Here is a 12,876-nt window from a genome sequence, read left to right as displayed (position 1 = left end):
TTCACATTAAAACCCCAGTACCCACTTGAGTGTTACTGATGCCTACTGTGTCAGTATTAAAGAGATATAAATAGCATAATGTACTGCACAATGTTAAGGTGTAATATGCAGGAATGAACACCTTGGGACGAGTTGCAACGAAGCCGCCTCCCACGGCATGTAGAATATGATTATAGTTGGCAAAAATAAGGTCAGGTTAGAATGTGATTAGTTGCTCAAAATTCCTTAAACAGATAGAAATATCGCTAAAATATCTACAACGTCGGTAAAGAGTGGACACAGTAGTTGTTGGCAAGTAGAATCTAGCGCTATGCTTTTGTTATTCGAACCTGACCTAAAATTGCCGTCCCTCCATCTTGAGTGCAAACTTGTAGTAATTAACATTAGAATATAATGCTAGTCACAAAGAATTGCAGTGGAAAGGGTGTACAGTCACAACAGTCTCATATTCTGCCCCTGAACTACGGGAGATGCGCTGCAAAAGTATAAAAATCTTGGCGAAGTTAAGGGAAGGAATTATCCTTAAACATTCCAAGATCCGGTGCATAAGATTACTAGAGTGGCTTCTTGCTCAGTATGGTCAGGGTACGGCTGCAAGGAAGGTTTTTGTCGAAAAAAAAAAAAAAAAGCTCCAGATACCGTATACTTTTCCTCATTTGCGGGAAAACCGAGCAACATGGAGAATTGTGCAATCTTGTGTCCTCTTTCTCCCGGCAAAAGCAGTCCTTAGTTACGGCAGGAAATAAATCACAAGTTTGTTTTGTATCTATGGCGTGGATGAAAGGCGATGTATGGCGTCTGAGAGAGAGAGAGAGAAAGAGAGAGAGAGAGAGAGAGAGATTCACATAGGCAGATAAGCAGAGAACACATGCGCTTCAGTCCGATGACTCATACTTTATATAATTCGTACTACAGTTTTCTTTACCTCAGGACAGACTCTCTGAAGTGTAAGTGTTAAACACAACTTCCATTAAACCTTTTACTGCAGGCGATCCTTCCCAGGCTAAATAAATTCGACTGGTGGTGGCGAGAATAAAAATAAAGTGTACGTGCCGATATCGAAGAACCAGACAGATGTGTTGCTGAGTGTGCGTTGGCTCAGGTGTGACCCAGGCAGGGAAATTATGAAAGAAATTACTCAGTTGCGATGCATTCGGCGCTAGATGAGGACATGACTGTGCTGACATGGACAGCTCGGATGGTGACGGGGAGACTGCGGTGGAGTAAGCACGGTGAGGGAAACTGTGTGTGTGTGTGTCTGACAAGGAAAACATCCACACATTCCCCGCAAACTACGACAAGCAACCGTTGCTTTACAGTCCACGTCCCTGTCTTAGTTCTTGATGAGAACAACCTGGGGCAAACAGACCCAGAATTGGAACAGTTTAAGTGAGTATGGGAAAAGAGAAGTACGGTGAAATTTTAATAAGCAGATGGGAATGGTAAGGCGTAAGAAAGAATAACCGAAATAATAAACAGACAAATTATGGTGGAAATGAGAGTGAGAATACTAACAGATTCTTGGAGAGAGTGAGATGAAAGAAAAGTGTGATGTGGAAGGAAATAATAGCAATTAAAAAAAAAAATGTTAGATATATGGAGAGGGTTATATGGAAGCAAAGTAGCTGATAATTTAACATGGACATGGAAGGACCTTTCTTAAGATGGAAGCGAAAGAAAATGAGTGGAAATTGACAAATTACTGGAAAGAGTGAGATGGGTATTAGGAAGTTGGAAAGCTGACAGTTGTGAAGAAAATATATGAACAGGAGAGCGAAAAATTTAGTAAAATAGCGAAGATATTAAGATGGAGGTGAATGTTCATGTAAGAAATTTGATATGCAGATTAATGGAAAGGGAGAGGTAGATGAGAATATTAAAGTGAAATGTATACTATATGAATGGGAAAGAGGTCTGTGTAACAACTATCGTAAGAGTTAGGGTGAAGGAAGGAAAAGAGGAAGCACTGGATGTCTTTTGAGAACAGAATAACGAGGTGATAGGAAGAGATACCTTGAAAATGAAAGCCGTGCGATAGCCATCGAAATCTATCTATCTGCCTATCTATCCATTTATCTATCTATCTGTCTATCTATCTATCTGTCTACCTATCGTCTATCTATCTATGTCTATCTATCTATCTATCTATCTATCTATATATATATATATACGTCTGTATGTCTGTATATTGCAGTTTCTATGTTTCATTGAGAACCAGGGTCCAGTAGAATAGACAGTACTAGTCATTTTCGAAGGTTAGTAAATGGAGGGACTCCCGGGTTCGGACCTACGAGCTTTGCCACAGTGAGCCGGCAGGGAAAGGGAGGTACGGTAGCTACCCTTCCAGAAACTCTTCGCCAGCATCAACCCTGGGTCTCAGTGAGATATATCATCAGCAGCTGCAGCAGCCACTGCAAGTCCATTGCTGAACAAATGCCTCCCCCCAACCTTCTCCACGAATTCTTTGACTGAGCCTATTTCTGCCAGGTTTTACCCGCAAACTTCTCTTGTCTCATCTCTCCATCTCCTGTCTGACCTTTTTCTTCTACGCTTGCAGTCTCTCGGAGTTCAGTCAGTCATCCTCTTGCTCCATCGGTTATCCTTTATTCTTGCTACCTGACCTGCCCACCTCCATATATATTCTTTTATAACTTCCATAATGTCACTGACTTAAGTCTGCTCTCTTACCCAGGATGATTTTTTTCTGTCTCTCAAAGATATTCCCAACATTGACCTTTCCATTGCTCTTTCAGAACAGATTGATATTTTTCTATTGATTTTGTCAGTTTCCAGATCTCACAACCGTGTGTCATAGCTGGGATTATACATTCGTTATATACTTTTCGTTTCATACATATTGGCAAGCAACTTTTCATCAAGTCTATGTTTACCAGAAGCTTTCCATCCAATGGTACTGCGACTTTTTATTTCGTTTTCATGGTCTTTCATTAGTTTGAGTATTTGCCACAAGTAATTGCACTCCTCAGTTTCTTCAAAAGTTTCTTCATTTTTGATGATGCTCTTTTGTGTATTTAGATTAGACGTTAGTTTTACTCCGGTTCTTCTTTTGCCCTGTTTTGAGACTTTGGGTCATTTAACATTTCTTACAATGTCACTGCTCTCTCTAAAATTAGAACAATGCCATCAACATATTTTAAATGGTTTAAGTTTTCTCTACGTGTGTTTAGGCCTTCTTTTCCCGTTCGGGCTTTCTGTAAATACTGTAAATGCATGCTATAAATAACTTAGGTGTAACTGTATCTCTCTGACACACTCCATTGTCGATCTTAAGTTTTTCAAAGTCTTTTTGGAATATAGCTGTAGCAGTTTCCGCTCTGTATAATTGCTGTATGATTTCAGACAGTTTTACTATGTTCTTGTTTACTCATTGTTCCCATAATGAATTTATAATAATTGCTATGTGCTCCACTGAGTCGAAAGCATTTGCACAACTGAAAAACCTAAGCACAGGGGCTTATTATATTCTGTAGTTTTCTCAGTTAGCTGATTTATTGTGTGTAGATGATAAGTAGTCGAATAATCGCTTCGGAATCCTGCTTGCTCACAAGGTTGGTTTTCTTCCAAATTTATTATTCTGTTCTTAAGGACTTTAGTGAAAAGTTTGTAAATAACTGATAATTAGTTAATAGGTCGATAGTTACTAAGGTCTTGCGAGTCGCTTTCCATTTAAAGCAAAATAACTATTGCATTATACCATGTTATGGGAGTTTTCTTCTTCCTTATACACAGGATAATTAAGTGGGCAAGCCAGTTTTGACTACTCCTGCATCTGACAGTAAATCTGCTACTATTCCATCATCTCCTGAGGCCATTCCTCTTTTCACACTTTTAAGAAAAAAGTTTAGTCCATCTGATGTCAACTCTGGTATATCACTTGTATCAACTGAAAGTCAACTAACGGTACTATGCCTTGGATGCATACAGTTCTTTGTAAAATTCTTTCAATACTCTGTCTTCTTTCTGCACATATTACCTGAAATATATATATATATATATATATATATATATATATATATATATATATATATATATATATATATATATATAATTTGAGAGGAGCCTGTGGAGTCACATGGAGAGACAGACTGACAAATGAGGAGGTGAAGGAGCGTTGTGGTGTGGATGTGGATGTGATAGGAAGCGTTAGAGGAAGCACAATGAGGTGGTTTGGCCATGTGGAGAGGATGGAGAGTGAGAGACTGACGAGAAGAGTGTATGTGAGTAAGGTGGAGGGGGAGAGAGGGAGGGGAAGGCCAAGGATGAGATGGAGGGATGGGGTGGAGAGGTATATGAGAGAGAGGGATGTGAACTGGGAGCAGGGCAGTGAAATGGCGGGGGACAGGATGACGTGGAGGCGATTTGTTTATGGCCGCCCCGTATAAGGGATTAAGGCGTCTGGCAATATATATAGAGAGACAGACAGACAGACAGACAGTCAGACAGACAGACAGACAGATTTTTATTTTAGAACCCTATGATCTCCAAAGAAATTTGTCTCTCCATCGTTTGCCCTTTTTTTCTTTTTCAGGGCCCTTGTATCTCTTGATGTACTTTTTTGTTTCATCACACCACCTAGTTGCTGGTCTTTTTCATTCAACTATTTTCCAGTTTCTTGCTTTCCTTGTCATATGTTTTCGTGTCTTCTACAAATATAGTCCGCCCAGTGTCATTTCTTCTTTTTAAACGGATTTCATTACGTCCTCTAATTTATTCCGTTCCCCAGTCCAAGCTGATTCTTTCCTATCTCTTAAAAGTGATTACTAGCATCGATGTGGGCACTTCTCAACTTTCTTTCCAGAGGTTCGGTCATTACAGAGTGAAAGCACTGATTAAAAAAAAAAACTTTTTGCTTAAAACAAAATGGTAGTGCCCCTTGATATGCTACTGTGTGTCTACCAAATGCATTCCAACCTAGCTTTATACGTCTACTTATTTCATATTCGAATTACGGGGTTGTATGTCAATCTTGCCCTAGGTTCACTAATTCGCCAGCTAATGCTAAAACTTCATCTCGGATACTTATTATTTTGAACTTGGTTATTAAACATGACTTCTGTCTTTTTCTTATTCATCTTCAGTCTTATGCAAAAACTTTCCCTGTTTGTCTTCTCTCAGCTGTTGCAGCTGTTCCCGTGACTCAGCGAAAAGAATGATGTCATCTGCGATCTTTAGGTTATTCGGATATGTATCTACAATCATCCTTTTATTGCACTAGTTAAGCTGTCAGAATACTTCTACTAAACGTGTTGTAAACAGTTTTCGTGAAATAGCATCGCCCTGGCTTCCCTTTTTTTTTTTTTTGGGGGGGGAGGGACTTTTCCAGTATAAGTATGGAGCTTAATGGTCGCTGTTTCCTCTCTGTAAACGTCTTCCAATACTCTATGATATATCATTTCACATCTACACTCTGTCTACGAATTGCACTCAGTACAGCTGTTGTTTCTACTGAGACGAGGACTTTTTTGTTATCAGTGAACGCCATACATAAAGATTTTGTCTTCTCAATTATATGATTTATTGGGGGTATGTGGTAGATGGCCGAGAATCCACTTCGAAAGCAGGTTGTTCCCTAGTCTGAAATTCTATTGCTGATGATCTTTGTGAAAAATATGTATATAACTGTCAACAGTCTAAGATCTTTCAAGTCTCCTTCCTCATGTAATAAAGTTTTTCCTGCTTTTTCCAGGCTGTTGGGACTTTTCCTTCTCTGGAATATTCGCACAGAATTTTGCTAGTTTTTTTCCAGGGAAATCTTTCCTGCATCTTTGATTAAATCTCCTGGAAATCCGTTTTCTAATACTGTACCACTATTCATACTTTTCAAAACTGTTTGTCTTTTCTATAGTTATGACTGGAAAATCTGTAGATCCTGGGTTTACTTTGACGCATGGTCTGTCGTCTAAACTGTATAGATGACCATAGAATTCTTCCACCACTTTGATATTTTTTTTCTCTGTTATGTATTATATCGTCGTTTGGTTTCTTTAAAGTATAAATCTGACTTTTCCCTATACTTAGTCTCCTCTTTGTTGCCCTTGCACAAGTTCTTGAGATTTAAGCTTCGTTTATTTCGTCTGTTGAATTTCCGCACATCTTCCTTTTTTCCTGTTTATGAGCTTTGTTAATTTTACTGCTTCCATTTTGTCTCTAGTAGAGATTATCTTCATGTTTCTACATTAATAGCTTCATTTTGAGTTTGGACCTACCGTTCTTTTGCTTTACTAACCTCTCTGCTATTTCGAATGCTGCTTACTTCAGTATCATGGTGAAGTTTTCATTTATTTGATCAGCGTCGAGGCCTCCTTAAGGACTGAACACCTGTTTTGGATGGTGATATTAAATACTGTCCCTATTATGTAAGTTGGTTAAGAACTATCGTTCATATGTGGTTATGCTCTTCTTTTCTTAAATCAATTTTCAGTTCACGTTTCATCATTCAAGGATCACTGCCTACATTTATTTTAGTTGCAGCTTTTACATTTTTTCACGATAACACGTCAGTATGTATGTATGACATTGATCTCATTTTTTTAACATCTGGATAAAGCGAAGCCCATTTTCTACATATTCACTTTTCAAAAAAGGTATTCATGATTTTCAGTGACTGAGTTTCTGTAAATTCTACCAAAGCTTGACTTCTTTTTTTTTCTGGAGTCTTCACCATGATTCCCAGCTGAAGTCTCTTCTGCTACATTTTTTTCTGTTTTAGCACTGAAGTCACGCACACTATAGTGGGCGTTCCTTTGTCAGTAGTTGAATGCACATCATAGAACTTAACAACGTCCTCATCGCTATAAGCACTCAATGCTCCGGGCACTTCTACTACATTTTATATGTATCTGTCATTTAATGTTATCGTTAAAGTAGCTACGCTTTCATTTATGCAAAAAATTCTGCAACTTTCTTCCTACTCCATGTTCATTCTTACTGCCCTCAAGTTTGCCTCTCCGGTATAATACAAGTCCACTATTTAATACTTTCTGCTCTTCACCAGATCGTATTTCACTAAGTCCTACCAATACCAGCAGATCAGCTTTCATTCTCATAGTCCTTACATTGTACGGGCAAACGTTCATTAACCCATGGTGGTCTAATCCTTTAAGAGATTCTTAGCACTCCATGCTGCTAAGTCAATCTGACTGCAGCTGTAACCAAAAGCTCTTTTGGTGCTGGGTATTGGGATGTTTGTCTAAGGTGTCTGTTCATGCTGTTGTTTGGGAGCTAAGCAGCCAATATACCCCTCCTGGTGGCTTATAACTTAGGTGGGAGAGTGTTTTTAGTCTGGCTGCTAATAATAGGCCCTGCTAGTATAGTTGCATCTATCTAGTCTATCCCTACTGGGTTGAAACAGTACTCAAGCTTGCTTACCACTGTAAGGAAGCACTCCACGAGCAGGTTTGTCTTCGCCTCCGGACAGCCACCACCACCTTTTCCAGCAGAGGCTTTGGCTTCTCAGGAGAGGTGGGAAATGAGATGACCTGGCCGACCTCCTCTGTGCCCTCCACCTCCTTTCTGGCTTGGGCTCTGGCTCTAGAGGGCCTAAGGAGAGGTGAGGGTTGAGGTGGTCTTTCCATCCTTCTCTGCGTTCTCTTCATTCCTATCCTTGTAGGGTCAGCACACCTTCCGGCTGGAGGTCAGACTGAAGAGGTTCTCGGGGGAGTTGGGGGATGAGGTGGCTTTGCCCTCCTCCTCTGAGCTCTCCCTGTCCCTAGCCCCGAAAGGCCATTACCCCATCCAGATGGGCTCTTACTCATGAGGTGGGGAGAGAGCTAATAGTCTAACTGATGAATGTCAATGAAATTTTGTGGGTGTGAGTCATTAGCCAGAGAAAAGTTGCTCTAATTTTGGTGGTAGTCTGAGTTCGAATCCCAGATCAAAACTTTTTTGTTGGTCCACTTGAAGTTTATAAAAGTGATCTATGGATTTCAGTGAAAGTTTGTGGATATGTGGATCATGGGCCAAGGAAGATTTGAGTAAACTTTGGCTTTGGTCTGAGTTGTCTGGCTAAGGCGTTGGCAGAGGTACAGTATGTGCTCTCTAAGTTCACGCATCTTTTTTGCTGTTGGTATAAAAAAAAAAAAAGTTAATCTGTCCCACTTGTTTTATTATTATTTTTATTATTATTATTATTATTATTATTATTATTATTATTATTATTATTATTATTATTATTAATTCCTATTGTTGTTATTCCTATTACTTCTAAATTTCTTAGAGTAGCTTAGTATATTATCATGTGCTTCAAAACTAAAGTGTTACGAATTACATTTTCGTGTAGTGTTCAGGTTACGAGTACGAGTGTACTCATTGTGGTGTTCGTGGTAGTGTGCTGCAGTGACAATCTAGCAGCTCTAACTGTAGTAACTCTGATATTTTTGCTGTTTTAGCTATTGGGTTTAGTAACTTGGAGAGACCTTGTTTTAACTCATGGATCGGACAAGTGGAGATTTAAAAATCCTTAGAACGTTAATACAGGAGCGCTTACAGAGGAATAGAAAGAATTATGATAGGGGTAACTTGGAGAAATAAAGAGAGTGCCTCCAGGATAAGAGAACAAACGAAAGTAGACATATACCGGAAGTCACTGCAATGAAAAATATAAATAGTTCTAGGCAGGTCACGGCTTCGTAGAACGGGCAACAGATGGACAAACAGGGTAACGGAGTGGCAGGCCAGAGATGGGGTAAAGTGGCAGACAGAAAAGATGGTGAGATGAGATTCGGAGGTTCGCTATGTTTGGAAGCAACATGCCAACAGCCAACAGCCCAGTATGGAAAAATTTGGGAGAGGCAGTTGTCTTGCAGTGTCCTGACTCAGGATGATGATGGCTTGAAGGATATTAATTCTAAGTGAAATAAAAAATGATGTAGGGGACACTGTTGTACTGATGGTGTTGGTGATAGTGTGTTAATGGTGGTGGTGTGTTGCAGAGGGCGGAATGCTGGGTGTGGTTGGAGCTGCCAAGAGAGCGGGGCGATGGTGTCCTACAAGGGCGCTGCGAAGGGGCCTCTCCCTCCTGGTGCTGTGGTGCTCACTGTGTTACCTCGTCTTCAGGTAAGGCACCAAACGCGCGCGCACGCGCACGCACGCACGCACACACACACACACACACACACACACACACACACACACACACACACACACACACACACACACACACACACACACACACACACACACACACACACACACACACACACACACACACACACACACACACACACACACACACACACACACACACACACATGCAGGAAGGCTGGCGTGTGTATACTCATTCGTACATTTACACGAAAATCCACACACACTCATGCATACCAACACCTCTCTCTCTCTCTCTCTCTCTCTCTCTCTCTCTGACTTGAATCTATGCTAAAATTATATTTTTCAGCTTTGTAAAATTGAAAATTATGTCTTTTTCAGTTAAATGTCTTAAGCTTCTTGACAACGTTTGTTAAATGTTATTTGAAGGAGCATCTTGTTATCATAGTAACTAGTTAAAAGTCGCACAGTTTTAGTTATTTTCTTTTCAGTCATTCCAGTTACCAGCATTCAAACAAGTACTACACATTACAGTTAGCCGTGCAGCTCAAATTCATTTTAACCCCCTTTACGACGAAAACGTATATATTGTTTATTCTTGCCCCAATACGATTTTTTTTTTTTTTTTTGAGAGTATTTGGAGAGCTGAAGTTAAACACAGTCTGGAGTAATTCCTCCATATCTTAATTTCTCCCATTAGTCTTAATAACTTCGATTGAAGGTGGCAAGAATGCAGTATCAGTCTTCGGCTGGAAGAGGTAAACTCTTCATCACAATGACATCTTTAATACTGTATTCTCCTTAGCACCAGAATATTTCATTGGGATTAGGGGAGATTTTTCAGACTGGAAGGATTCAGTAGAGCCTTAATATACCCCTTCAGTGCCAGAGGCGTAATTTGTATTAAGTTGACTGTAGGTAACATGAATAAATAAATACGGATATGTATGTCATTGCAGGGGGTAATTTAACTGGTTATTAAATAAATTTGCTTATTAAATGTTTTTTCAATGTGCACCTAGTTTTGGGAGTGTTTAAATGAGCATACGTATTATTGAGGATTTTTCACAAGCTGTCCAGTTTCAAGCATATATATGAGTAGTGCATATTGAACCTGAGTTTGCAGGTCAGACTAATTTTAGGTCCATTGCCATTCCCAGGTAGGTATTCCTAACATGACTGTTTACTGAAATCTGATGTGCCGGCAGGTTCTCGAGCCAGGAAGAAGCAACGTTGAGCCATGAGGGAACACTGACAGGGAGGCTGTTGCTGCAGAAGATCATAGAGACTAGAGCGCCGCCCCTTGCCATCACGGAGAACCCCACCAACCTCACGACAGAATTCAACCCCTTTGAGTTGGAGCCGTCCGTTGACAAGTCTCCTTCACTTTCTGAGCAAGATATGGCTGAGATGATCCAGGCCAAGATACCCAATCTGCCCATACGTTACTGGCAGAAGTACAAAGGCAAAGCTATCTCCAAGAACAAGACCTGTGCAAAGTTCCCGTCACTGTATGACCTGAGTTTCAACAACATGTACTGGCAGACACTAAAGACTAGCAATGGCACGTTCTACCTATATGGTGCCTACTATGACAACAGAACTCTGGTGGCACTGAAGCCTGTGATCCGCATTTTGGGCATGATCAATCGTCTCGAGCCAAAGGTCAAGACATTCTGTCAGTTGTGGTTTGAGGGTTACAAGGAGCCAATATTCGCCCGAGTGTGGGAATACAAATACATTTGGTACAAAAAGTGGGGGAACTACAAAAATGGGTTATTTCAGCCATATATGATTGCATGTCAGGTACCACCGGGACATCGCCACTTAGTGCCAGAGTCGGTGTCCCTCGTGGAACGGCCATGTGACATGGCCACCACCAACCTCAGGATCATAAACAACAGACCTCCAAACGGCGAGAAGGAAAACTTTGCAGTGTGTGTAAAGGGCCTGGATTTCCTTCATGATGACCTGAGTGTTAGGCTGGTGGAGTGGTTGGAGCTGCTTTTTGTACTTGGGGCTAACAAGGTTTTCCTGTATGACCTAGAAATTCATCCGAATATCTCCAAAGTCCTAAATTATTATGAGGCCATTGGTCGAGTTGAAGTCACCAAACTCACGTTGCCTGGCGAGCAGCCCAACATCCCTGGCCTCCTACATATGTATCTCAAGAGTAAAGTCACCAACAAACGTCAGAATGAACTGATCCCTTACAATGACTGCCTTTACAAAAACATGTACAGGTACAAGTACATTGCACTACTGGACACCGACGAGGTTATCATGCCCAAGAGTTCGATGAGCTGGAAAACATTAATGGAAACTGTCATACCTAAAGCTCTTAAAGCAAAGAAAGATCCTCGAGCATCATACAATGTAAGGAATGTGTACTTCATGGACAATATGCGCCACACCCATGGGTGGTTCCGTGAGATCCCCCACTACATGCACATGCTGCAGCACGTTTACCGCTCCTTCAACTACACCAAGCCTGGCCAGTATGTCAAGTGCTTCCATGATCCCGAACGAGTCCTCACACTCCATAACCACTTCCCACTGTCCTGCCTGGGCGGGAGTTGCTCATCATATGCCATTGACACGGAAGATGCACAACTTCAGCATTACCGTGCCGACTGTGTTACCACCCTCAAAAAGTCATGTACGCAGGAGTATAAGAACCGGACCATCCTGGACACCACCATCTGGAAATATCGAGAGCCTCTGGTAGCGCGTGTTACAGAGACACTACTTCGACTTGGCTTCTTTAGCCCGGGGACATCCTCGAGAGCAACTGATATGCCAGCCTCGGGTGTCAGGAGAAAGTGATCCCTGACTTCCTGTTAAAATCTTCCAAGTGCCTTAAATGGTGTGTCTCGATGCCTGTGGTCAAGTCCAGAGTCAAGATCAACAGACATTTATCCTCCTGACGCACTCTCGCGAATAGAAATGATGCTGCAAGAGACAAAATGGGAATAAGGGAAGTGGAAGAGACTCGGAGGGAAAACACATGTGATGAGGGCAAGGTGGTTGCAGTGAAGAAAGAAAATGATGATTATGCAAAACTGCTGTCAGTGGACTGAAGGATGGTAGAAGGCTGAAAATAGGTACTTCTGTGTAACCTTTGAATGAGATGAGGTTTCTGTGGAAAATGATTAAAACTGACGAGCTGAAGTGTCACTATATGATGCATGATAGTTAAGAGGAAGCATAAAGAAGTGCTGAACATGTGCAGAGACTGTGTCAGAGGAGGAGACGAGGAGTGGATATTGCTCAAAGTGAATGTCAGCATCCAATGTAAAGGTGATCCAGACCGGCACCTCGGCCAGCATATGGGTCGTATGCTAAGTGGCTTTGTAGATTTTGTAACACCTTATCCTTAGTGATTTATTCTGCACATTATACATCAGAATCCTCATGTAAGCAACTGACTTAAATTATGCTGATGCAAAAGGGATACCAATATCATACAAGAAGATGTTAAAGGGTAATATGCAGAATTAATCGATAAGGAGGATGTGCTATGAAGCTTCCTATAGCTACGAGAACATGACCTGTCACAAGTGGTCGAGGAAGCAAAGAAATTATTACACCATTGAATTTGTCTGTATGGCCACTAGATTACATGTTCTTGGTTTGAAGGGGCAGCTGTTAATATATTGCATATTAATCAAGATTTACTGCAAATTATTATTTCTTTTTTATTAAGAACATTTGCCATACCTGTCACCTCATAAGGTATAAAAAGAGTTAATTTGGTTCTCTTCCCACTCATAGGCCGAGTTGGATGTGTTTTCGCATGGAAAAGGAGTACCT

At 40.9% G+C, this 12,876-nt stretch overlaps 1 protein-coding gene across 1 annotated transcript in view; it reads left to right on the top strand.

Annotated features, from left to right (window-relative positions):
• Positions 1 to 12,052, top strand: part of LOC145401040 (uncharacterized) — a 142,107-nt gene extending 130,055 nt beyond the window's left edge. Inside the window, exons 4-5 of the mRNA XM_080273418.1 lie at positions 8,944 to 9,075; positions 10,272 to 12,052. Of these exons, the coding sequence (XP_080129544.1) occupies positions 8,944 to 9,075; positions 10,272 to 11,889 (1,750 nt within the window). The 3' untranslated portion in view covers positions 11,890 to 12,052. The remainder of the gene's footprint in view (positions 1 to 8,943; positions 9,076 to 10,271) is intronic.
• The last annotated feature ends 824 nt before the right edge of the window (positions 12,053 to 12,876 follow it).

This window comes from Coenobita brevimanus, chromosome 6, assembly GCF_032717465.1.
Source record: "Coenobita brevimanus isolate Jiangsu-jjx chromosome 6, ASM3271746v2, whole genome shotgun sequence".
In the NCBI taxonomy this organism is placed as follows: Eukaryota; Metazoa; Arthropoda; class Malacostraca; order Decapoda; family Coenobitidae; genus Coenobita; species Coenobita brevimanus.
Note: the sequence above shows the minus strand (reverse complement) of the source record. Positions and strands in the feature narration are given on the sequence as shown.